This window comes from Phyllostomus hastatus, unplaced genomic scaffold (assembly GCF_019186645.2).
Source record: "Phyllostomus hastatus isolate PE091 unplaced genomic scaffold, TTU_PhHast_1.1 phas_scaffold_46, whole genome shotgun sequence".
Taxonomy (NCBI): Eukaryota; Metazoa; Chordata; class Mammalia; order Chiroptera; family Phyllostomidae; genus Phyllostomus; species Phyllostomus hastatus.
In genome coordinates this window covers 37093891-37120711 of record NW_025334032.1, presented here as the reverse complement: position 1 = coordinate 37120711, position 26821 = coordinate 37093891, and the positions used below count along the sequence as shown (strand labels likewise).

Sequence of the window (26821 nt, the reverse complement as noted above, 5' to 3'; positions counted from 1 at the left end):
CGCTCAAAGTGGTCTCGCTTGACGCTTGTTCTGCAAGTTAGGAAGCTGCTCCTAGGAGAGGGGCACTCCTAGCCTGGCCCCTTTGCAAGAAGGGTCACGTGTAGAAACGGGAACCAGGGTCAGGACTGACTCTTCAGACAGAGTCAGAGTCCCTCTGTCTGACGGGAGAAATCGGCAGGCAGGGAACGCAGCCCTTGGGCAGAACCGCGGTGTCCTTCTCACCATCCTTCCAGAGACTGCGACGCTCATTCTCTCCCACCGCCTCTCCCCGTGTTCTCTTACGTGCTGGCGTTTTGCTTGTTTGTTTTTTTTTTTGGGGGGGGGCGGGGGGTTGTCCCAAGGATAGTTTGGAAAATATTTGGATCACAACAACATTACTCAGCCCTCTCGTGACCTGATGGCAAACTTGAACTAGGACTCCCAAGGCTGGTGTCCCTACAGCTATTCTCGATCAGACTAGGAAGCTGCCCTTGAACGACCCGGAGGCAAAGCCGGGATGCAACCCACCTCCCGCAGCCAGCCAGTGGGAGGCACTCGGGTTGCGCAAGGAAACACGTCGTGAGGCTAAAGTACCCCAGTGGAAAAACAAAACAAACCAAAACAACTTCGAAGGGCCGAACTTCAAACCCGAAACCTCTTTACTTCCGTTTTAAAACAGAAGGGTCCGGCAACCGGGTCCTAGGACCCGAGGATAAGCCTTCCCAGGCCCCAGCGCGCCTTTCCAACGCCAAGTTGCCCTAAACGTCACTTCCATTCTCCTCCCCACGCCACTCCAGAGCCTTCGTTAACTTTCAGCGCACTCTGTCTTCAGAAACGGCCTTTCTTTCGGGCTTTCGTTTTCTGCTTGAACCACACACAGAGCCCGCGCGCCTGGCGCAAGCGTTTGTCCTGCACGATTGTAACTCCGCCGCGGAGCTCTCCCCGGAGCCTAGGAGGCTCCGCCGCTGTCCCCAGCGGCAGGGCAGCCCCGGCACCCGAAAGTCCCCGCTCCGGGGCGTCGGGACCTGTGCAAACTCGCTGCAGCGGGAGGAAGACGCGATCTAGCCCGCGCCACCTGTTTGCGCTCCCGGAAGCTCCCGCACCCCGCCTGCCCTCTGAGCCCGCCTCCCGGAGTTTCGGGACTCCTCCCAGGGCCCCCACGCAGAGCGGCGGGGCCTGGATCACGCCCCGGCCTGGATGTCCTACGTCTCAGTCCCCGCTTGAAGCTGACAGCCGGTGTGATGATGGCGCAGTGGCTCGTGCACCTCGGCCAAAAGCTGCTGCTCTGGGGCGCCTTGAGCGCCATCTCCCTGGCTGGCGTAACCGTGATCCTGAAACTCCTGCAGCTGCTGGCGAGCTACGTGCAGAAATGTCTGCACATGAAGTCACTCCCGACCATCACCGAGGGGAGAGCCTACCCCTTTTTGGGACACTTACTGATTCTGAAGCCAGACGCCAGAGGTAAGGAACTGCGCGTCCAGGCCGGTAGCATCCCCACCCGAGGGCCCGAGGGCTCGCTGCCCGCGCGCGCCCGGCCTAGCACCGTGACCCGGGCGCAGCAGTATCTCCTGGAGCCGGAGCCTCGGGCGCATCCCAGCCCATCAACCTGGGAACACCGCGACTAGCGGGGGCGGGGGGCTGCTGGGTGAGGGAGAACTCTATCACCCCCTCGATCATATAGTGGGTTCCCGAGTCTATCCAGTTTTTCCTATGACACTCCGAACAATTGGTGGTGCCCTCCGTTCCATACGAAGTTTTCTCTACTCCCTTTCCCAACTCCCGGCTGCTGCTGTCTCTAAACACCGCCTGTCTTTTCTTTTGTCTGTACTCTTAAAGCCCCGAAGGCAGAAAGACCTTAAAACTTTGTGTTTCTCTCTCAAAAAAGAAGGGACTAGAGATTTCTTTGGGACGATGCCTCTCCCACAAAACTTCACCACAAGTTCCGTTTCTTCTTGGCCTTGATACTTCAGCCCTTCTAAGGAGTTACATAAAAATAAAATTATGTTGGTGGGGCTTTCCCAAAAACTCACGCAGCGAGTTTTCAAAGTCTTGTTTATTAAAGAGTGATTTTTAAAAATTGAAATCATCTTTTGAAGAGATAGTTTTATATTATGTTTTGATGACAGGGGGGAAAAAATCACTGTAGGTTAGAAAGCTCTTAAAAACACCTGATATTTGCAATCACCTATGAGGGTGGATGAATTAGATCTGAGCTCTTCAGGTTCCTGGGTGCACAAGATAAAACACCCAGAACTGAAAAGATTTGCCCAAATGACGTATTTTAAAATGAGCACAGACCCAGAACCTAATCCCCTCAGATTAATTGTTACAGAAGTTTTACAGACCGAACTCCAAAGCTTGAAAGGTGATTTATTTTCCACTCTTCTTTCCCCAAAGGAAAATAATGCTGTCATGTCAACTATGCAGGAGTATGATGGGGCCTCATGGGAGAGTGTTACCAAAATATTGAAAATGTTTCTGGCAGAAGAAATCCAAGTAAACTATTCAATCAATGTGATTAATATTACAAGTGATGCAATGCATTTAGATACATGAAAGCCACATTTGTAAAAATCATCATGGCTAATGCTAAAACTTCCCTTCTACCCCAAGGCTTTAGAGTATTTAAAAAATAACTGTGTAGAAATGTAGACAACCCTCTGCAACAAGAAACAATATACGTATGAAATCACATCATATTTTGGGGGGATTTTTTTTAAGCATTGAAATTTCCAGTGCATAAGATCCATTCAGAAGAGTGATTTGATGGATTATTTAAAGTAATTCTCCTTACAGTTACTTCTTGAGTGAAGAGAAGGACAATAAATTGTCTTTTGCAAGGTGACTTTTTAAGCCATCAACAACTACTGGATTTGGGCATGAAACAGACTTTTGCTCAGTTTCCAGCTGTGCAACCAAGGTATTTGACGTTGACAAGTTGTTTAAAACACTCCAGGTTCCAGTCTGCTCCCTACGGATTACACTGAAGGCGTGCATCTTCTAGATCACTGTCCAGAGCTTGATTAGAGTAAATTTTTAATCGTCAATCATCCGTTTATATGAGGCCTTCCTTTGTGCCCAGTACTGAGCTCAGCAAAATTGGGAATATCAGAACATTTTGAGATACAGTCCTTGTTCTTAATAAGCTTGTTTTTCATGCCAGAGGCTGTGCCTTTCGTTGTATGACCACTGTCCAAATTCTGGCCTCAGTAATCTCACAGTGAATTACAGTTGGCTTCCAACTAGACTCTTGAGCCCTGATCTCTTGCTTTTCCTATCCCTTTTTTTACCCCCTAACACCTTTCTTCCCCAGCTGCTCCCTGCTACTGGACCAACCCACTACCTTCAAACCACAGATTCCACTTTCCCTATCTCCTCTATCAGGCCAGAGCAAAGCAGTCAGTTTATTGGCCTGCTAAATATATTTTGACACTGTTGATCTGACCTGGCTCCTTCCACAACAATTTAGCCACCTGTTTTTTGTTGTTTTTGTTTTTGTTTTTGTTTCTGTTTTTTTTTTGACTGCAAGGAGTTTTGAAGCAGTATGGTGTAATGGTGAAGATGGCACATTCTCGGTCTGGTTGCTTCTGGTTCGAAGCCAGCTTCCGACATTTATGAGCGCTGTGATATTGTGCAAGTTACTTAACTGTTTCTCATCTGAGTGTGGTGAGGTGTAAAAGACGTAAGGCATCCAAAACCCTTAGCCCTGGTCTGGTGTGTAATTACCTGCCGCAGCAGGTAAATGTGGCATAATGAATGTTAGCTATTTTAGGATAAGCATTATTAGGTTTCGATGTGCCAAAATGTGCAGATGCTTTAAAAAATTATCACTGGCTCTTCACTGTCACCTGCAATGGACACTCTTGAGCCGTGGCCTCCCTCCCGCCGCACTTCGAGCAGCTTGCCCTGAAGCCCGGGGTGGACAAAGGGCGGGGATGAGCTGTGTACGTGAGCATTCACTGGCATTGAAAAGGAGCAGAAGAGTTGGACAGTTTGTTTTTTCATGCCATGTCAGCTTGTCCATGGGGCCCAAATCCCCATGTTGAAACAGCCCTGTCAAAGTCTCAAGTGCCACAGCAGTGGCCTCACAGCGCGGTTGGCATTAGTCCTATTTCTAGGCAATCGGGGTTCCGTTTGCCTGGAAGAAGCTGGGGGACCCGTGTGCCTCCCAGCTAGCCTGCCCTCCTCATCCTTCCCTGCCTGGAGTTTGCGAGCAGTCTAACGAGACCTTCCTAACCTGCAGTCGACTCCCCAGCCTGAGCTCCGGTCCTCTCTGTGCTGTTTGACTTGGGCTCGGTCTAACCATTGCAGTGTCTTTTCTCTGAGGTCGGCCCCCTGGCCACCAGTTCTTCGGTCTCTGTGTTTCCCCCCAGGGGGCCCTCATCAAAATCGTGTTCCTGACTGAGTTTCGTCACTGTTTGACCTCTCTGAGTGCTGGGCTGCCTTCCCCAGACCGGGGCCTCCAGCATTTCAACTTGGAAAATGTTGATGCCCCGTTTTTCCTCACGACACCAGTGATGTTGGGATCAATGGTCAGCATTGCCCCACCCCCAACACAAGAGCCAGCCAGAAAGCAGGGCCGGGGCCTCTAGCTCTGGATGCTTCGAATCCTAGTCTCCTCTCCACCTCTCCCCAGAAAACTTCCTGTGGCCCCAGAATACACGTTATTCACAGATCTCACACAAAATACAGCTCCAGTCTGACACGGCCACCGGCCTGCAGTGACCTCGGAATGCTGCAGATGGCTCGTCGAACCACGAGAGATACACACACACGGACAAACGAGTCCTGCGGAGAAATAGGGACGAAACGGCCACTCTCTCTAGTGGGGAGCACCTCGTTCTCCCACCTGAGCAGGCTTTTATTGGGTTTGTTTGCATAAGAATTCAGGTAAAGCTCATTACTCATTGCCAGAAAGTAAGGATCAAACAATAGATAACAAGGAACTCTGAGGGCCTATTTTGAGTAAGGGTCAAAGAGCTATGAAACTTTAAGGAACAAACTTACTTCTTCCCTGGACCCTTATCATTCAACTGACAGCATTCTAAGCAGGTTTCACAGGATTTTACGTATTCTTTCCTAGGCCTGATCACATGGGGAACCCGCCCTTTCCAGCACAGGGCTGCACCACCCTATGTCATTGTTTCAGGCTTAGGTGGAGCAAAGGAAGTAAGGCAGCCAAGAGATTAGGAGATTTTCTCACAGACAATGAGGACTTAGGCTATGTCAAAGCCGAGGGGCGAGGGTCCATCACCCGCTTTGCTGTAGCCCCCAAAGTCCATCCTTGGGGGCCTCCCATGTGATCATGCCTGTCTTAGGTCGTTCCCCCCTGGGGAATCTTACCTGTCATTGGCTAACTGACCAAGCACTGGGGGCCAGGCAGGGTGAAGTAAAAGGAGCACAAGCAGTGCTCCTGCCAGGGAGATAAACTTTTGTCTCCTTGCTGGCTTACAGTCCAAGGTCGTTCCCTCAGCCTTAGCCTTGGTGGGGGTTACAGCTTTTGATTCCAGGCAGGGCCGTTCCCAACACCAATCACGCTAGTGCCCATTAGAAGCTTTCAGTTATTGCCTGGAGCCTATAAAAGAAAATTGAACTTCTTCCCTGGCTGGTATGGCTCAATGGATTGAATACCAGCCTGCAAACCAAAGGGTCACCAGTTCGATTCCCAGTCAGGGCACTTGCCTGGGTTGCGGGCAAGGTCCCCAGTTGGGGACGTATGAGAGACAACCACACATTGATGTTTCTCTCCCTCTCTTTCTCCCTCCCTTCCCCTCTCTCTAAATCAATAAATAAAATCTTGAAAAACAATACGATTTTATCCTTTTTCATGGCTGAATAGGATTCCATTGTGAGGAATCTTCTTCATCCAGTCATCTTTATCCATTCATGCGTTGATGGACACCTAAGCTTGCCTCCATATCCTGGCTATCGTTAGTAATGCTGCAGTGCACACAGAGGCATGCATATCTTCTCGAATGAGTGTTTTCCTGGTCTCCAGATAAATGCCCAGAGGAATAATTGGTGTATCATATGGTAGCTCTATTCTCAGTTTTTTGAGGAACCTCAGGGCTGTTTTAGAGAGAGTGGAAGGAGAGCATCTATGCACCAGGGCTGGAGAGGCAGGGCAGGTTCTCCTCCCTCGGAAAGGGCCACCTGAAGCCAGGCCGGGAGAAGTTTACCAGCCTCAGTGTGCCTGGGGAAGGGACACGATAACGCTCCACAAACATCCCCAGGGTTTGGCATTTCGTAGTTCACCAGGCTGTTGCATACACGTTATCTCACTTATAATTAAATTAAAGTGCTCTCATATTTCATTCATGAAATCATTTCCTAGGGACTGCGCATGGTTTACCTTTAAGATGGGAAAGAGCTGGGAGATATTAAGTGACTTATCCAAAAGGCAAAAGTAAAAAAATCCCAAAAGACACAATAAGAGACTTCTTTAAAATGAAATATTTTCTCCTAGATTTTTTCCGGCAGCTAATTGAGTACTCTGAAAAATACAGACATCTGCCACTTTTCAAACTCTGGCTTGGCCCCGTGCCGCTGGTGATCATGTACAACACAGAAGTTGTGGAGGTGAGTCTTCGTGAATGGGATCAATATTCCACTGAACAGCTGGTGGTGTGAAAATTGCATTGGAATATAGCAAATATCTCCATATATGTAATTGAATTTTAGACACTGAAAATTCATTCAATATCTTAGGCTGTGTAGGGACCATCTAATGCCTTTCAGATAGAGTTAGGGGAGAGTAGCAGCCTCAAGATGCCTGTATACTTTTGTTATCGGGTGTCAATATATCCCCCTCCCCCCTTTTTTTTAAAGTCTGCAGAAGAATATAGTTTTACAGAACCATAAATAGACTGCTCCAGAAGGTGAGCTTATATTATCTTCCAGGCACTGTTTTAAGATTCCAAAAACATAAGACTGGTAAAATTTTAGTGTTTCCTTCACAATGCTCAAAGTCTCATATTTATAGCCATAATACTTTTATTTTTTCAGTAAATTTTCCCAAAAGAGGATACTAATCTCATGTTGACAAGTCAGATGTTGTTAATCTGTACTGTCAAAATCACTGCTTAACAAATTGTTTTACATTTCACTTATTGTGATGTTGGGGGAATTGCCTTGTGGTTTGATGACCAAGGATTTGGGTCAGGGGGCTAAAAGTGCAATGAACAACTTTCTTCATAGAACAGAATTAAAAGCAGTTTCATAGGAAATTGGACTAGGATCATTTTTTCCTAGTTATTGTGATAAAACTATTAGAGTTTCTCTCATACCACACAGCAGAATCTGCTGGTCCAGAGGAGAGAGCCAGAGGGCCACATAAAGGGTTTCAGCCTCTGCTGACTCAGTGTGCTTGGTGCAGATGGTCAGAGGTCTGTCCAGAGTAGGGCCCTTGAGCAAGAGGACTGAGAAGCAGTTCATGTTTAGTCTCACATGCTCAACCTTGACTCCCGATGACCCAATACCACCCATGGCTTCCAATGTGACTTACATTCTGGAGACACCCAAATGTGAGCATCTCCAGTGCGAGACTTTATCCTGAGCTTTACACCAGCTTTCAGAGTGTGGCAACTTGAATGTCTCCCAGTCAACATAGCGGGCAATGAGCTTGCGATGTCCATCTCCCTAGATGTGGGCATCAGTAGATCCACCTTCACGCCCCACCTTGGTCGGTGACTCCACCTGGTTCCTCGTTCATGGCGGGAACCAGGGGATCATCTTGGCCATTTTCCCTTCAGTCAGCTCCATTAGTCTCCACATAGAGGGGCAGTTACATGTTCAAAACTCAAACTGAATTGCTTTGAGTCACGTGAATGAAACGAATCACAGAAAAAATAACAGTTATGAAATGTTGCTTTGGAAACTAGTAATGTTCTAGCCAGGTGTCCTTATAATTGAGATTGTGTGGATATCTATATCTCTCTATTACTTTTTTCTCTCTTTCTAAGGTGATTTTAACAAATTCAAAGCATATCGACAAATCCTATATGTACAAGTTTCTACAGCCATGGCTTGGCCTAGGGCTCCTGACAAGGTATGTCCGTGTAAACCTGTAAAGCTGTCGCACGTGCAATTTATGTCCAGCGTTGACACAAGGTAGCTTTCCTATAGCAAGGACATGCTGTCTGGTGGTAGGGAGAAGCTGGAAGACAAGGGCGGGTGGAAACAGGCCTTGGACGCACAGGGATCCAGGCTGTGTAGTCATCTCCAGCCACGATAGTCCGTGATGCTGGTCGCCAGTTTTCCAAGAAGAGTTAGCAAGTCCTGGGGTATAAATGGAGTGGAGCACAAGGGAGCTTTCAGCAGGGAAATCCTGAAACTTCCATGAAAAAGGCAGTCCTCCTCGGGGAAGAATGGGGAGCCCAGTGACCTCAGTCCCTGAGTTGACCTCCAGAAATAGGGCTCCACCAACTGAAAAAGAGAAGGCGGGGCCTTGGTGGGGGTGCCGGAGGATCTGAAGATGACAGAGTGGACTCCTAGAGCTCATTGCTGTTCAGAAGATTAAGGTTTGATAGAGGTGGTGGGAATCTAATTTTTAGAAACTCCAAGCTTAGATTTTTTAAAAAAATTATTAAACCTTTCTTTTTTAAAAAAGATTTTATTGATTTTTATTTAGTTTTAGAGAGGGAAGGGAGGGAGAAAGAGAGAGAGAAACATCAATGTGCAGTTGCTGGGGGCCATGGCCTGCAACCCAGGCATGTGCCCTGACTGGGAATCGAACCTGTGATGATTTGGTTCACAGCCCGCGCTCAATCCACTGAGCTACGCCAGCCAGGGTTAAACTTTTCAATTTTTAGGGATGCTTTCTTAAATATTACTGATATGGAGGGGTATCTAAACTATGTCCATTCTGTAACTGTATGTGAATTTTTCCTTGTCATTCTGACCAAAGCAGTTGGGAATCTGTAGATTCAGCTGTTCCAGAGGAACTTTGTCGTCTTTACTGTGTTTGGTTTGGATATTGTTTTATTTGTTACCCCATGTTGTATTTCTAGTACTGGGTACAAATGGCGCTCCAGGAGAAAAATGTTAACACCCACCTTCCATTTTACAATTCTGGAAGATTTCTTGGATGTCATGAATGAACAAGCAAATATACTAGTTAACAAGTTTAAAAAACACATTGATGGAGAAGCCTTTAACTGCTTTTTTGACATTGCTCTTTGTGCCTTAGATATAATCTGTGGTAAGTCTCACTGATTTGTTTCGAGATCTGTGGCGTAAAGACAAAATGGCCCAAATAGAAAAGCTCCTTCCGCCGGGAAGGCAAATGAAAAAGGATTGGAAAGGATCTTGGCTTCTTTCTGGGTGGTCTCCCTGCTCAGTCAGCCACCCAGAGAGGCAGCAGCTGCTGCCAGGGCTTGGGGCTGAGCTGAGAGGTTAAAGGACCACCAGGCCGGAAAGGCCAGAGGGTAGAAAGCGCAGAACCAGGGAGTGGGAGACACACATAGTACAATAGTGAGAAGGGGGGAGGGAACAGCTGTAAAATATATGAGACTGTACGTCTCTTTTCAAGTGTTGGCCCCTGGGAAAGAAATCCACGGTGTGTGCATGAACTGAATGGTGGCTTCTCACCCCTGTTTTACAGAAACGGCGATGGGCAAGAATATCGGTGCCCAGAGTGATGACGATTCCAAGTATGTCCGTGCGGTTTATAGGTAAATGGAGACTTTCTTGTTATTTTTACGGTTGTTATGGATCAGGGCTTTAAAAAGCTATTGCTAATAATTTTATATCTGTGATGTATCTCTCTCATTGTTTCTAAAGGAAACATTCTACTAAAAAGCAACTGAATCATGTAAGCATGTATTTTAGCAGGAGAGGAATGGTTGGCTGCATCATGGCACACCCAGATTATGGAGTAACTTTATATGATTCTTTTATAATATATTGAGAGATTGCATTATGATATTTAGTGACAAAAGAAAGATAAAAGTATTTTAAGCATGATGACCACTAGGTATAAAAAATTACTCACTGAAAAAAATACTTTAAGATACTACACCAGAATGTTAGCTATGATTATTGTTTTGTGTTATGTGCTTCTCTTTCTTACTGTTTTTTGTTATTCATTTTCTTTTCCTATAGTTTCTGCAGTGTGTATTACTTTTTTATTGAAATATGATCATTTTTACTTTAAAAAATTGCTTGAGGTTACGCAGCTATTAAAAGGCCCGGGCGAGGTTTGATTTGAGGTATTCTACCATTAAGTCCACTGCTCATTTTACTTCATTTTAACACATACCTGTTTAACATATACAAACTGCCATTCACTGCACAGGGCACTGACTGGTTTTGAGGAGGCCCACAACACAGAATACCAGGGGAGACAAGCATCGAAACCAATCAATATACACTTATAAATTATAATAACTGTTCAGAAAGAAAAAAGCTAAATATTTGATCTTTGAGAAGAAAACGGCAATACCTCCCACAGACTGAGTGACCGGGAAAGGCCTGTTTGCAGGACTGGCCTTGAAGGTGGTCTCGGAGGAGGGCACTGTGTCTGGGTGTCTCTGCTCTGTGGCTGGAAGTGTTGAGGGAGGAACCGGGGACAGGTGTGTGACTACGGGTATTTAGCGAGCACATCTCTGTAGACAAGGACGACCAGTTGTGCTCTGTCACTCCGAAGAAGCGACCGAGCAGAGGGGTGGACATTAAACAGGCAGGTTTCATCCCACCCTGTGGCACCAGAGCCACAGACAGACCGGGGAGATCCAGAGCTCTCGCTGGAGAAACAGAAGCAGAGGCCAGATGGCCATCTAGTGAGGAAGTTTTGTGATGCATTCTTCATTTCTCCCAAGAACCCATTTGATTTTTAAGCCTCTTTGGTTGTGTGAAAACCCATACCGTCCTTGCCAAGCGTAACAGAGGATGGACCTTGTAGCAGCCTGTGAGGTGATTCATTGTCATTGCCACACATTACCCTCATGAGACCAGGCGCCAGAAACAGGTGTCTGAGCAACGCGCGTGGTGGGCACGGGAGCTGATGTATTTGTGCCCTGTTCCAGGATGAGTGATATGATACACCGAAGGATGAAGGCGCCCTGGCTCTGGCTTGATTTTCTGTACCTTATGTTTAACGAGGGATGGGAACACAAAAGGACCCTACAGATCGTGCATAATTTTACCAACGATGTAAGTCCTCGATTTCTTTATTTCTGTAGAACACACATCACATAAAATGCACCACTGTAGTCCTTTGCAGTGGACCATTCCGTGACATGGGGCGGAGTAGCAATGTTGTGTCACCCTACCGCTATCGCTTTCTAGAACTTTCGTTAAGCCCATGATTTCTGTGTTTTGTTAACATGCCCAGTATAAGACCACAGAGCCCGTGTCTCGTAAAGTAAAAGTTGAATGAAAATGGGAAAAAAAAAGGTAGGTGGCATACCTTTAAACTAAGTATTCACCAAAGACTAGTCACTTGCTAAGTGTCCAATACTGTACTAAGGTTTGGAAATATAGTAAGTTATTAATGTTCTCCACTGGGGGGGTTATCTATAAATACATAATTATAAAGTGTGATATGCTCTGTGATCATTTATTAACAAACAGGGAGCTACGTTAAAAGAATAAAGACGCAAGGGTCTGTGTTATAGGAGTCTTCTGGAAAAATGTTTCGGTCAGGTGGCAGTGGCCTTCAAAGGCAAAGGGCATTTTTAGCAGTCTCTTGGAAAAGATAACTATATGCTACTATTTAATTTTTAAGGACAAGGTGATTATAATGTTTTGGAAATGGGATGTCAGTCTTTGTGCTAAAAATGTGTTTATGAAGAGGTAAAATTTGATTGAAAACATACATCAAATTATACTTTAAATGTACTGATAAAGGTGTGTAAGTGATTATAGTTACCCTTTGTCGTCAGTTTCGGGTTATGACACGTTGGCATTCCCTCCTTACGGCGAGGCACTGCCTACCGCCAGCGGGTGTGTGGGTGCCAAGTCACGAGCTGTTAGACGGATGGGGTGCAGGAGGGAGCCGTCTGCAGTGGAGCCTGCATGACCACCTGGCACTAAGTGGCCACTGAACAGTTTGTAGTTGGTGCGTGGAATTGTACTTTCCTTCGAATGTCATGCATTAACATCAGCATCAATAGTGGGTGCATTCCATATTGTATGGACAACATTATTCATTTAATACTGTTGAAAATTGCATGCTGAGCACCAGGCGCTAGGGGTTCCACCAAGACACGGTGCTTACCCTCAGAGACCTGGGCATCTGTTCACGCAAACCACAGGGTAACAGATCTGGACAACTGCCAAGAAGGAGAAGAGAGTTGAAATGCATAACCAAATTAAGTCTATGAGCTTTCATTCTTTTATTCACTCAGCAAGCTAATGAACATTCTTAAAATGCCAAGCCACATTCTAAAGGTTGGAGACATGTCAGCGAATGAAGACCAATGTGCTGCCCCACTGATGTTGGAGGAGAATGACACTCACTAGCACATACAATGTCAAGTTGAGTGCAAGGGAAACAGATGAAGTAGGCGTAGGAAAACAGTGAGAGCGAGGGACTGGGGTCACAGTGATCAGGGGACGTTTGTCTGACAGTGTGACAGTGAGCAGCAGAGACCTGACAGGAGGGAGGGAGCCAGTCGTGCCGGCGTCCGAGGTGAGAGCGTTCTATGCAGGAGGCACAGCAAATGTACAAGGTGATTCTTTTCTCCGACACAACATGTAATTAGACAGTAATGCATAATTAGCCTATTAAATATACAATGATTGCGTTCTCTCCACCACCCAGACTTTTTTCTCATTAGCTCAGTCAACTCCCTAGGCCCCAAATTAGTAGACTATGACTCTATCGTCCAGTTGGAAAGGTTGCAAAAATAGCTCTTGGAAATTATATGTTTGTCTGATATTAAGTTTGTTTTTAAAGGTCTTGTCAAAGAATGCCCTAAAAATGTTAACAGAAAGCTCTACTATATTTTTACAAAAGCCTATGTTATTGTTGAGTTAGAAAGAACAGGAAAGGTTTAGTAAAAAAAAAATCAGTTCAAGAAGCTCCTATATTTTTGTAGGAAATTGCATGATTAGGGCCCTATCAAATTCCAAACAAAAGCATGTGATTGTTTAAATCACCCAGGTCATCAATGAACGGGCCAAAGAAATAAAGAGAGCTGAAGACTGTCAGAGCGATGAGAGCGATGCTACCTGCTTCAGAAAGAAACGCAGGGCCTTTCTTGACTTGCTCTTAAACGTGGTGGATGATGAAGGACGAAAGCTAAGTCACAACGATGTTCGGGAAGAAGTGGACACATTCATGTTCGAGGTATTTTGCATTGTCGTGTCAGTGTCGGATATCGTTTACAAATTACAGTTCCTGTCGCATAAAACTGGGGGCTGTTCATGGCTTTTTACATCTTGGGAGTATAAAATGCTAAGGACGAAGAAATAGCAAACACTGATGCTTAGACATGCGTAAGTATTTCACAGTAACATTGGAAATAACGTGAAGTACAAGAATTAGTTGTAGCGGCCTTTGAAAATATGTTGGGATTCTTGGTATAAGAGATGATCTTTTCTCTGCTTTTTTTTTAACTTAACAAAAAAAACCAACTTATGGGAATCCTTTAAAAAGTTTTTAGTATTTTTTAAAAGTCAATCACATTTTCAAATAGTTTACTACAACTGAGGAAGAGTCGTTGTATTATAATTAGAAAGCACAGAATGTAAGACCCTGATTCAGTGCCAGATCAACTGTCTTCCTCAGAAAACACTTGACTCGAGGTGGGTGCAGTGGTAGGCACACGGTTTTCTCCGGGAAACCGAAGGCTCATCAGCCGTTGCCCAGCAGAAGAGCAGCCAGAAATAGCTCTGATCTCTGTGTCACTTCCCGCTTCCTTTGAACCTCAGAACACCACGCATCTGTTTCTTCGCTCCCTCTATTTTTTAAAAATTTTGAATTGCACTTTACATTCTGTATTTTTTCTGTACGAGTTCTCTTAGCGTGATACCCTGTAGGTTCCTCCAGGCTTTTGTAAAAGGTAGGATTTCCTTCTTGTTTCAACGCCTGCCACTCCCTCCTTTTTGAACTTGTAGCCATGCGCACTCAGCTCCTGCTCGATGAGCTGCCCTAACTAAGGGAGACAGCGGGAGCCCTCCAGTAGGGAAGTGAGCCAGTCTGTGATTCCGAAGGGGTTTCTGGTCTTCACAGTAAACATAAAAAAAATAAGAATAAAAATGGTAATTTTTGCAAAGATAATTCTAACTAGATGAGGTATTATAAGGAGTAAACCTCTCAACGTGTGGATTACCAAATAAAGATAAAAATGGTTTTGAAGAGCAGCCCTGGCCGTGGGGGAGAGGGAGAGGCAGCAGGAGTGGTGGCTGCGGGCACTGTGTTGGCTCAGTGTCCCCCTGGGGGGACTGCTCAGTGTCCCCCGTGGGGGGACGGCCCTGTGCCCCGGAGCAGGAAGCCAGCTGTGCGGAGGGTCCGCCGACCCGACCACTGCCGGCCCCGCGCTGCCTGGCTGCGGGAGGCGGGTCCAGCCGTTGCAGGTCTCTGGCACAGGTCCCCTGCGTGTAAAGCGGACACGTGGACTCTGTCAGTGGCTTTAATCTTCCTTTCCAAGCAGAGCACTGTGTCGAAGAGACCTTATGCAAAGAGTGGACATCTCATTAGCTAAAAAGTGGAGAGGTGTTAAGCACATGGGCTCTGGGGCCGCCGCACCCCAGCTCTGTACGAGAGGCGTGGACTCGGCCCCTCGCTAGCCCTCCTGGGCTCCGTGTGCCCACCGTTACAGCGCGGTGCCCGCAGAGCAGCTGTTAGGTGAGTGACTTCTCGTGTGCACCAAGAATCGTGTCTGGCATGCCCCTGTGCCACAGATGTGGGCTAGTATGTAATGTTGAAGTGGGCCCTGCACCCACACACTCACGTGCACGTGTGGGCACACACACACTGGCATACACACACGTGTTCGTGCACGCACACACCCATCTCCCACCAGTGACCCCTCACTTTTCCCCAAACCACCAGACTAATGATCTCTCTTCCAGGTCAACATTCTTTGACATTTTGGGGTTTTTTTCTTTGCATGAAATAGAAGGCAAAGCATGAATGACTGTGATACTGTGTCTTCCCCCGTGAGGTGGGCGCCAGCTGTGGCCGCCGTGCCGTCCGTGTGCGGTTCTGGCCGTTAGATATTCAGATGCCAAACATCCGGGTTCCTGCCCCTGCCCAGTCCTGCCGAAGCGCTTCTGTGCATTCAGTGCTGGTTGTTTTGCTGTGTTTGGGGAGCAGGCGAAGTGAAACAGGAAGTTTGGCGTCTCTCACACGTGCCGATCAGGCTTGCACTCAAATTCAAGAAAAGCTTTTAAACACTATTTAGCAAGAACACTTCCTTCTGTGACTTTGGTAAACAACTGAGTGAAATGGGCCAGATTTTGTCTGGAGTTCCAAGTCATTTCTGTAAAGAAACTGCAAACGTAAGAAAGTGCAGTGATGCCCATACCGGACACTTGTGAACTGTGTATTTTTTTAAAATTGCAGAATAATCCTCAACAGTGCAACCTAGGAGCTGAGAAAAGTGCTTTGGAGGTTTCTGCCCAGAGGATGATTATTACAGTGATCACCCGTGTTGCCTCGGGTAAACCCAAGAGTCAGATCTCCCACAGAGGACATCATTTGTTTTCTTCCTCTCATTTTTCCCTAGAAGTCTTAGTCATAGGGCTATGATATCATTTCTTATTTTCCAAATACATTCTTTTTCTGAAGAACTCACCGTTTTCGCACATGGAGTGTCCTGGTGGGATGAGGCGAGGGAGTAGGCGCTAATGCCTAAAACACTGAACGTGTAGGCAAGAGAGTCACCCAGGGGCGTTCTGCTCATACTCGAGCTGGCGTCTCCTTATCGCGGGTCCCCACGCTCCCAGAAGGGAAGCAGGTGGGCTCTGCTTCGTCATCGGCAGCTCCAAGGGTCCTGTTCTTGCCTCCACCGCCTATTAAGCTATCTGGCCCTGGGAAAGTCGTTTAGCTTTTTTTCGTGGGGGGTCTCCGTTTATCATCTGTAAAATGTGCGTAGGCGTATCAGGTATTCCAGAGTTTTAGTGAAGAATAATTGAGTTAGTTTCTACAAGGTGTTTAGGTAGTGTTTTGCCTAAAACTCTGCAAGATTTCAATGAGGCTATGTATCAACGTCTTGATGTGGACACTATCACTCAGAACCACGCACACACTCCCTGGCGTCTGGCAAAGAGAGGCAAAGCCTGACCCGCAAATGGGGGAAGGAGAGGAGTACGGATCTGGCGGGTCCGTTCTGCAGAGTCAGACTTCTACTGCCTGAGAACCAGCCTCGTGCATGTAGTTCTCGCGGAGTGGCTCTCATCAGCCTAGCCCCGCCACTTCCCACCGAGCGTGTGACTCAGCAGCACAGAAATGTCCCTCTAAGCAGAGGCATCCGCTTCGAGGGGCTTGTTTCATTTACTTGTTTCTCACCAAAGTAAAGTGCTGTCCAACCTTCTGTCACATTCTGGCGTCTCGTTACAGCTGTCACCTCCAGACACCACCCCCACTAGTTAGCCCTCCCAGCCTCCTCCGTAGCACTCTCCTTTTTAAACTACTTTTTTTCTTACGTTTGTAGGGCCATGACACCACTGCAGCTGCCATGAACTGGTCCTTGTATCTATTGGGTTCCTATCCAGAAGTCCAGAAAAAACTGGACGAGGAGCTGGACGAAGTGTTTGGTATGTCTGGCCCCTTCACCAGGTCCCGAGTCACTGAAGCCACTGTCGTTCTTTCTCCTTAAGAATGTGCAAGCGATGCTGTGACGGGCAGGGAGGCTGCAATGCAGGGTCCCTTCCAGGGCCAGTCTCCTGCGCAAGAGCTCATCCACTCACTCACAGGCGTTAGCTCACCTCTGGGATGTGACGGCACCGGGCTGCATGCCGGGGCTACACCGAACGGCGTTGCTCTCCTCAAGGAGCTCACTGCTTCGCAGGCGAAGCAGACGCTGTGCGTGAAGCATCCCGTCGTGGCCGTGTGCACGAGTGATGGGAAGAAGGCGCTCTCTGAGAGCAGAGAGGAAAAGCTGGTTAGAAGGGTCATGGAAAGCTTTTGCAGTAGGGTTGCTCTGGGCCACAAATGAGAGAAAATGTGGGGTAAGCCGACAGGACATACATTTCTGTTGTACCACCAGCAATCTGTAAGTGAGGAGTCCTTACTTATAACAGGGAAGTCACCAGCGTCCTGGGATTGCTCTTTTCCTCTCTGCCATTTTCACCGTCATGGGTTTTGTTTTCTTGATGGCTGTTCTTGGGTCTCGTGTTTATCTTTACGGCAAGAAGAAAGGGGAGGAGGAGATGAAGTCTCCCTTGGCTGCTGTGACGAATTCTGCAAACGGGGTGGCTTAGAACAATAGAAATGTATTCCCTCACAGTTCTGGACACCAGAAGTCCCAAAGCAGGGTCTCTGAGCTAAATCAGTGTATTGGCAAGGCTGCACTCCTTCTGGAAGCCTTGAGGGAGAACCCATTCCTTCCGGCGGCTGCCACACTCCTTGGCTTGTGGCTACATCACTCAGATCTCTGACTCCATCTTCACATCGACTTCTCTTCTGTGGGTGTGCGTCGCATCTCCCTCTGTGCTCTCTTGTAGTGACATTGGGGCTGGCATTTAGGGCCCACCTGGATAATCCACCATCATCTCTCCATTTTAAGATCCTTAATACAATCTTCAAAAGCACCTTCTCCCAAATATGGTAACATTTGCAGGCTCCCTGGACTAGGACCCACCACAAAGGGACGATGCACTGTGCCATCAACGTTGCCTTTGTTTAATCACGTGTCACATGACCTCCCGTCACTGGAAGGAGAAAGGTAAAGGTTAAGTTGGCCAACCAACAAAGTGGTATCTGATGGATTTTCCTACAGAAAAGATGTGGAGAGAGAAAAAATGAAGGATAAAAGGAAGAGCTGGAAGGCATCCTAGAAAGAGGGGAACCGGATGAACAATGGCAGAATGGAAGAGTTGGAAGATAACAGTAAATCATAAAGGACAGGTAGAATTCAGAACATGCATTCGACTCCATTGAGAGATGTAATTCCGTGTTCAGAGTGTGTGAGGACAGGGCTTCCCTATCAAGAGGGAGGACTTGGTTTGTAGAGTGGAGACAGCCCAGAGTTCTCGTCCGTTTCTGCCAACATTTTAGTTTCTCCATGTCAACGTGAATTTCAGGTTTCCTCCCATGGGTTAATCTGTGATTCTAAAAACTCACAGGTTCTGTTGGAATGCGTTCACCTGTTCGTGTTCGCCGCCGTTTCCAGCTCCCTGCGGGTCTCGCACACGCTTCTTGACCTCCCGTAATCAGTCGCACTGTTTTTACTGAAATTGTTACTCTGCTGCTTCTCATGTTTTTTTTTTTTTTTTTACTAATTGTGCCTCACTTTTCCTTCCACCCCCAGTACTAGTGCTAACATTTTTGAGCAACTGGTCTTTGGTGTTGAGATGTAAATATTAATTCCTTGTTATTTTTTTTAACTGAGGTCAACTTTACATTTCGTTTTGTTGTAACAAAGCAACTGGTACACTTTTAACGTTTAAAACTGAGCATTATTGTTTCTCTCCAGTGAAACAAAAGAGGAAAAGAAGAAAATAAACAAGAACAAAACTACAATAGGGAATGCCAATTCCCAATAAGACTCCACAGGCTCACTCAGGCCATCATTAGGGATTTTATTTTAACAGTGTTATCTTACACTGCAAGGAAGTCCACTAGACATCACAATTAAATGTGCCAAAGGGAAAGCCAGGTTGTCAAAATGCCCACTTAACCCACCGAAACACCTCCAACCCACCTTTGGCTGACCTATAAATACATTTTAAAAAAATGTCTTATACAAGAGGAAGCAGACAGATACAGGTTGGTAAATGCGAACTGCCCATATTCAGAGACACAGTGAGCTCAACCTACAGAGAGAGGAGGGGGAAAGCTAGAGTTCTACGCACGCACTACCACGTGGGCCAGCTTCAAGCCTGCAGCAGAGATACGGGAATGGAAAGTTTGTCTTCCTCCCCACAGAGCACGGTGGCGTTGATTCCACATGGGATTTGTCGAGTTGGGAAGGGATGAGAAATGGATTCAGAACAGAAACATTGGAGATTCTTCCCCCACTGTGTTCTGCTCAGGGTATTTTCCCCAAGATAATTGCTGACAAGAATGTCCAGCAGAGAGAAGACCAAGAGCAGAGTGACGGAACTTAAGAGGAAAAACTAAATAAATAAATACACAGGAATGAAATTGTAATAGAGAATGCCTTGCTCCCAGTGCCTGGAGAAAAATATTTTAAGGAGAAGGCTGGAATCCATCGGTCTTCCCCAGCCTTCTTCTGTTCCATCCTCATCAACTTCTTCATCAGCGTCTTTCCAGCCTCCTCTCCTTCTTTTCCTTCATCATCGTCTTCTGCTCTTTCTTCTCCTCCCCCTTCTTCATCACCCGCATCAGGAACCAAGCAGTAATGAATTGGTTTGGCCAGATGCCACCTGTGATGACCTCTCCCAAGTCCTCAGCCCCCGCGTCGGGGTGGGCGCGCCCCGGGGAGGGTAGCCCTCCCTGGCTCAGGCTGCCTCTCGCCGCCGCTGGCTTTATTCCGCATCGGGCTTGCACAGTCCCTCACATCTCGTCCAGATACTTCAGTGGGCTTTGAAAATGCAGCACCGCTGTTCCTCAGGTGAAATTCTTTGGGGAGAATTCTTTTTATTTTCAAAGGAAGGGTTGTCATCGGAATGAAGCTCGAGTCTGTGACCCGATTTCACATCGTCCCATCCTGTCACTTCAAATCCCGCCACACTACCCAGTGTCGTCTCATCAACCTCCCCAGGCAGGGCAGGCTTGGAGACGGCGCACGGATTTGGGGTTTTGGCAATTGATTTCAACCTTTTCTGAAAAAGGAAAATGGTTGGCGGAGTTCGTTACAGGTCGCCCTTCAGAATCTTCCCACTGGCTTGTTCGTGAAGTGGGTCTATTTCATTTTTAACTTTCTCAATGGGTTCCGCTGCCCCCTGCCCTGCTTTTCCCCTCGGGCAAGTCCAGAGAGGTTGCTGTCTCCTCTGGGCCGGGAAACAGAAGGCGGTTTCGGTTTCTTTGCTGAGACGGAAACGGGGTGGGGGTGGTGTTTTGGGGGCCACCCTCTGGGGGAAGTGGTGCCCTCCGAGGCTCCAACCCAAGAAAAGATGCCCTTCTGGAAGGAGCTCTGAGAGCTCAAAATGAACCATTTTAAAGTATACAGTTTAACGCGTTCCCAATGCTGGTCACTGTTCCCTCTCATTCCGAAACATTCCAGCACCCCAAAAAGAAACCCTGTAGCATTCATCAGCTACTCCCCATTTTCTCTTCCTCCAGCCCCTGGCAGCAGCTAACTTACTCTCTGTCCCTATGGATTTATCTACTCTGAGTACTTCCCGTAAACCGAACCACACAATATATGACCTTGTGTGTCTGGTTCCAGCATTATTGTCTTATTTCGTTCTGATTATCTTGACTATGAGATATTCCACTTTAGCTGTTGGTATTTAACATTTCAGCGTATTGATTAATGTGTTCTTTTTTGATGTCTCGTCCCCCAAGCCCAAATGGTTCTTTATTTTATTTATTTTGTGCATATTTCCCTTAATCAGGGCAGTCCGATCGCCCTGCCACCTTAGAAGACCTGAAGAAACTGAAATACCTGGAGTGTGTAATCAAGGAGACCCTTCGTCTTTTCCCTTCAGTCCCTTTTTTTGCCCGTCACCTTAATGAAGATTGTGAAATTGGTAAGTGTTCTAGCATCAAAGCGGCAGGGAGCCAGAGGGCTTGTATGCGTCTGTTGCTCAGTCCTCACGGTATACTTACTGCCTGCCTCCTGCAGGGGGCTACAGCATAGCCAAAGGCTCCCAAGCCCTCATCATCCCCTATGCGCTGCACAGAGACCCCAAGAACTTCCCGAATCCGGAGGAATTCCAGCCCGAGCGGTTCTTCCCTGAGAATGCGGCGGGACGCCATCCCTACGCCTACGTGCCCTTCTCTGCGGGACTCAGAAACTGTATAGGTGCGTATCCGCCAGAGTTGGTTTCACCGTTCGGGCCCGCGTGGTAGTAGGGTTCTCGCAGTAATGTCTTTGAGATGCCGTGTTCCATAAACACGTCTTTTACAAAACCGGTAGTTTTATTTTTTTCTCCACTTTACCTTATTGATTTAAAATAGGGCTCTGATCAAGTTTATCAGTTTTCTAGGGCTGCTGTAACCAAGTACCACAGATGGGGTGGCTTACACAACAGAAACTTATTTTCTTATAATTCTGGAGGCCAAAAGTCCAAGACCAAGGTGTCATTGGGCGGGGCTGGTTCCTCCTGAGATCTCTTTCCGTGTAGATGGAGGTCTTCTCCGTGTCTCCACATAGTTTTTCCTCTGGGTGTATCTGTCTTCGTCTTGATCTCTTCTTTTCCTGAAGACACCGGTCAGACTGGATTGGGGTCCACCCAAATGACCTCATTTTAATTTAATCACCTCTTTGAAGGCCCTGTCTTTGAATGCAGTCGCGTCCTAAGGTCCTGAGGGTTAAGAATTCAGCATATGAACTTTGGGAGAACGCGGTTCATCCTGTAACATAAAGCATGATCGGTTTCATGGTCGAGTTTTCAAATGTTGTAGGTTTGGGATTAAAGTAGACTGTACTTTCTATGGTAGAAAGCTTACTTATAATGATTAGTTATATTTAACCCAATTTCTGTGTTTATTGCTTTTTAAGAATTGCTTTTTGTCAAAATCAAAACCGACACAAAGGATGCTTTACCCTACGACCAGCTGAAGTACTTAGACAAAACGAATGTCCAGCACCAGGCATTATGGACACTTTTGGCTTTAGTGTCGCTGGCATTTTATTATTTGTGTAAATGCAGGCATTGATAAAATGAGGCCTGGTAGGTAACTCCACAGTAAATTACGTCAAAGGCCCCATAAGAAGGCATTCTAGGGTAGTGGTTCCCTTGCTCCCGTGGGCCCAGCATTCATCGGACGGAGTGCTGCAGAGATACAGGTCCCTACCCTCTCGGCTCTCCAGATGCACTGAGTGGGGGAGGGGAAGGGCACGCGGGAATCTTCAGTTCCGGGGAGCACTCCAAAGGATTCTGGTGACCCCAGGGCCTACCGGGAAAGTCCAACATTGCTTGCTTCCTCTGGTAGAACCTCTTCTTTCTCGAGTTTGTGATGTATCTATAATTAAAGTGATGTTATTTACATTGATTTGAAGGCCAAAAGTTTGCCATAATGGAAGAAAAGACCGTTCTTTCCTGCATCCTGAGGCACTTTTGGGTAGAATGCAGCCAGAAAAGAGAAGAGCTTGGTCTGGCGGGAGAGCTGATTCTTCGTCCGACTAACGGCATCTGGATCAAGTTGAAGAGGAGAAATGTCCGTGAACCCTAACTTTACTCTGGGGCTGTGCGTGTCTCCAGAGTAAGATCATTCTCTAAGGGAAACTTGGTCACTTGGAGTTTACAGATCATCAGTTCAATTCCCTTAATCCCTAGACATAAATTTTTCTTGTCACCGCTTACCTTGGGGTCAAGTCTACCAAAGAGAGTTTGTATGTGTTTAAAATGGCCATAGCTCTCACCCCTGGTCTTGATCCCAAAAGGTGAGTTAACTGATGTCCATACCCAAAATGTGTATGGACACATTTATGTGTCCATAAATGTGTAACGTTTCTCAACAGAGGGATCCACAGGCCACTTCAGTTTCAATGGACAGGCCCGAAGGATAGAATTCCATTGAGGTTGCAGCATTTTTTAAGATGCCCTTGTTGACTCGGGAACATAAATGTGCAGGCACGCATATAAATTTAATTTGAGAAGGGTGAGTAATTAAGTACTTTGAATGAAGGAGCTTAAGTTTTAAAAATGATACCAGTGGCATTAGTTGTGAGAATAATTATTCTTGTAGTACTTTTCAGATTATATCAAGGGAGGTACATCATTTATCAGTTGACCTGTAGGTTCTGTTTTTATCTCCCTTGTAACTGTGTACTGATAGACTTCATTTCGTTGTGTATAATGTCACAGTTACCTTTGTCCGTCATGCGTTATCAGGAGAGATTCCTCTTCATGCTCTCTAATCCCTCACTGTCCCTCGTAATGCTGATGAAGGGCTTTTGGAGCTGGAAGTGCCTTAGATCTTATCTAGTTATACTCCTGTTTCTTAGAAGTAATGGAAAAGATCCATGGGAGGTGAGTTTCTTTCCAAAGTCATGCCACGCATGGGTGGCGGTGCTGGAAATGGAAAGAAGTCTACACTCTCAGTCTCTCCACTCCCAGAATGATACACTTCTAGTGCAATGTGCTCTTGCTTTGTGAAGCTCAGATCTCTAACTGGGCGTGTCAATAGAGCACAGATCTTCCCGAAGTCTTCCATCATTAAGGAAGAGGAAACCACACATGCAATTTAGAGGCCGGGCACTGTCTCGCTGTAGGGTTAACTGTCAAGGAAATTCAATCTTCCAGAACATACCTATCAAGCAGGTAACTGACACACATTCTCTGAATTTTAATTCCACTGACCATATCCCTACTCACTCAGTGACCTGAAAAAAAACTTCTTTTAATAAATATTTCTAATAAGATGGTTTCTTTAGTTTTCTCAACGAATAGCAGATAGAAGCAACAAATTAAGAGAATAGAATATCCATTCTTCAATGGATATCAAAGGAAGAGGTTCGCAGACCAAAACCATTTGGCAAACATTACAGGCTGAGGCGTTGCGGGCTGGGTCAACCCCTGTGCCCACTCGACTGGCCCAAGGAGGCCAGCGCAGTCCCCAAGGTGCTGAGAAAAACTCAAGGAAGTATATGATACCGTTGAAAATGATTCCAATGATATGGTAAATCTGGTTATCTAGACGCTGGGTGTACATAGATAATCTGCTCCCAGATGATTTTGGATAATTAAGGTTTTATTGCTAGAAATCGGTATTATTTCTCAATTTTATGCACTTACATTTAAACCTTGCCTTTTAAAAAACCTCTTCAGTGACCCTATACTAGACATGGAATTAAATTTAAAGTAAGACATTGCTTCAGGTTACTTTTTGGTCTAAAATCTTCATTTGCCCCCGAATAATGCGTTATTCATATTTTAATTGGAAATTCCCTTAAATTGTGTCCGGGTTGGAATGGAGAAAGTGTGTTATGGTCTGTAGTATCCAAATGAAGGTGCTGACTTTTTTCTAAATAAGAGAATGATCACATATCTGCTTGTGTGCCTGTGGTCTGTCATGCTCCTGCCTGAAAGTAGCGTCAAGAAAAATAAATAAAGCACATTTTAAACATGGCTGCTACATTTTATTCTAAGAACTGATGTCAGTTTGAAATACAGATAACTTTCAAAGGTAAATTAGTAGGTGACTGATTCATCAATAAAGGAAATAAAAGTGTGGGGGAGCTTTGTCTGAACCCCCCCCCCCCACTGTCCACCACAGATGAGAATAAGTCCACCAAGACATGATCTGCTTGGGGAAGAAAGGTGGCCGATCTCTCACAGGAGAAGGACCAAGAGCCTTTTCCTCAACGGTTTTTATTGGGTTCGTTTGCACAGGAATTCAGGTAAAGCTCATTACTCATTGCCAGAAAGTAAGGATCAAACAAGGAAGTCTGAGGGCCTATTTTGAGGATCAGGGTCAAAGAGCTGTAAAACTTTAAGGAACAAACTTACTTCTTCCCTGGACCCTTATCATTCAATTGACAGCATTCTAAACAAAGCAGGTTTCACAGGATTTTACATATTCTTTCTTAGGCCTCATCACCCGGGGAACCCGCCCTTTCCAGCTGCACCACCCTCTGTCATTATTTCAGGCTTAGGTGGAGCAAGGGAAGTAAGGCAGCCAAGAGATTAGGAGAGTTTCTCACAGACAATGAGGACTCAGGCTATGTCAAAGCCTAGGGGCGAGGGTCCATCACCCCCTTTTGCTGTAGCCCCCAAAGCCCTTCCTTGGGGGCCTCCCATGTGATCATGCCTGTCTTAGATCGTTCCCCCCTTGGGGAATCTTACCCATCATTGGCTAACCGACCAAGCATTGGGGGCCAAGCAGGGTGAAGTAAAAGGAGCAGAAGCGGTGCTCCTGTCAGGGAGGTAAGCTTTGTCTCCTTGGTAGCTTACAGTCCAAGGTCATTCCCTCAACCTTAGCCTTGGCGGGGGTTACAGCTTCTGATACCAGGCAGGGCGGTTCCCAACATAAAAGGAATAGCACTTTCGAGTTAATGTCATCCTCATGTGGTCATCATAGACTGATTTTGAGTTTCCCTGCCTCTGAAAAATAAACCAGAGGAGAACTAGAAACGCCAGAACATTTTGTTCAGCTGATAGAAGAAAGTGAAATCTCTCAGGACTACCTGGGAGTTTGCAAAACCCACAATCATCTACTGGGTACCCAGGGATTTAATCATCTAGAAACCTCTCCAGGTGAAGAGAGATTGGACTGATGCTCTGACAACTGTGGAGTGTCAGTTTCTGGACCAACTACTCACCTGTCTCACAAATAGATTCTGATTTCAAAAAGGTCAATTTTCACCATGGACTGTATCTAGATGGTCAAAATGTATTTCTTTGCATCACCTAAATAATACTGTGTGTGTGTATGTGTTATGAGCCATTAATCTAGCCCCACTCCTGGCAACCCCATGAGTGAGTGACGTGCACAGCGTCCTGTCCCCATGTCCTCAGCAACCCCGCTCAGCTCCCGCAGACGCACACCTGTGGCTCCTCTGACAGAGTCACTCCGTCTCCTGGTTGGAGTGCCGCCTCTTCTCCTGCCTCCTGCTGGCTTTCCCAGCACTATTGTCCTTTCCAAATAACTCTGCCTTCTTCTGATGTGCCTGAAGTAAGGCAGTTTCAGTTCTGCACCCCCCACTCCCACCTTCCATTGGTGTTTCAGGCTTAATTTGCTCAAGGACCCACTTGTTCGTCTTTCTGGTAGTCCAGGGTGCTTGTAGAGCCCTCCTCCGCTACCATGTTTCACATAAGACAATCATGCCTCAATGTGATGATGGTTTTTCCTTTGAAGAAATGATTAGCATGTAGAAATGTGATTTTTAGGGCAGCCTTTATTCTCGTGAAATGTGAGTTGACTAACTAGGGAAGACAGGAATCGGTAAAAGTAAACCACAATGAAAAGAATTGGCAGGTGGTTTGAAAGACACCCTGAATCTAAAAAGCATTGCAGCTGGCGTGTTTCAGATATGTGCCTTCATTAGAGCCAGAAATTATTTCATTGGCAACGTTATGCTACATTTTCAATAAACACAGCTCTGCATTGCAGCAATATGTATTAAATATTTACCTGAGCAGCAGCTCCCTGGAAACCGAAGTTTCCAGCCCGAATGATGTAATGTGATTTTGAAGCATAGTTAGATAACAAAGGAGACTTACTGGGCAAGTGGTTTTGGTCTTTAAATATTTTTAAAAGCACAGAAAGGAGAATAATTTTTGTGTGTGTGTGTGAATCTAGCAGGGAAATCTGGGACCAAAGAATGGAAGATGCAAGGAGATGTATTTCCGTGTATAGAGAGACTTTTCCTTAAAAATTGAAATAAGGTAAAACTCCCTGAGCAGAAACAGGCTCTGGGGAGAGCCAGTACGCCTCTTTGCAGTCCATGTGTCCTGACAGAGAAGTCTGAACTCTACGCCAGGTGTGCTAGCCTGGGTTTTGTACCTGCTTCACCTGGAAAGGGCCAGACAGCAAATCTCAGCTTTGCGGGCCACGGCGTCTCTGTCGCCGCTACTTAGCTGTATTTGGAGGGTGGAAGCCGGCACACAGAATACCATGTGGGCATGGCTGTGATGCATACGACTCCACCTGCGAAGA

At 46.3% G+C, this 26821-nt stretch overlaps 1 protein-coding gene across 1 annotated transcript; it reads left to right on the top strand.

The window, feature by feature from the left end:
- Positions 1-700: 700 nt before the first annotated feature.
- On the top strand, positions 701-24291 carry LOC123807470 (cytochrome P450 4V2). The gene is made up of 11 exons (XM_045821320.1): positions 701-1440; positions 6446-6558; positions 7941-8026; positions 8988-9178; positions 9581-9650; positions 11004-11130; positions 13085-13270; positions 16581-16683; positions 20611-20745; positions 20841-21020; positions 22221-24291. The coding sequence occupies exons 1-11, from the start codon at positions 1221-1223 to the stop codon at positions 22391-22393; spliced, it is 1584 nt and encodes a 527-aa protein (XP_045677276.1). The 5' UTR covers positions 701-1220; the 3' UTR covers positions 22394-24291.
- The last annotated feature ends 2530 nt before the right edge of the window (positions 24292-26821 follow it).

What these genes read in the sequence shown, in the direction of transcription:
- LOC123807470 (XM_045821320.1), top strand. Translation starts at nt 1,221, where the DNA reads ATGATGGCGCAGTGGCTCGTGCACCTCGGCCAAAAGCTGCTGCTCTGG. An exon ending in TCTGAAGCCAGACGCCAGAG is followed by an intron (nt 1,441 to 6,445) that starts GTAAGGAACTGC and finishes ATTTTCTCCTAG; the next exon opens with ATTTTTTCCGGCAGCTAATT. An exon ending in TGCATAATTTTACCAACGAT is followed by an intron (nt 11,131 to 13,084) that starts GTAAGTCCTCGA and finishes TAAATCACCCAG; the next exon opens with GTCATCAATGAACGGGCCAA.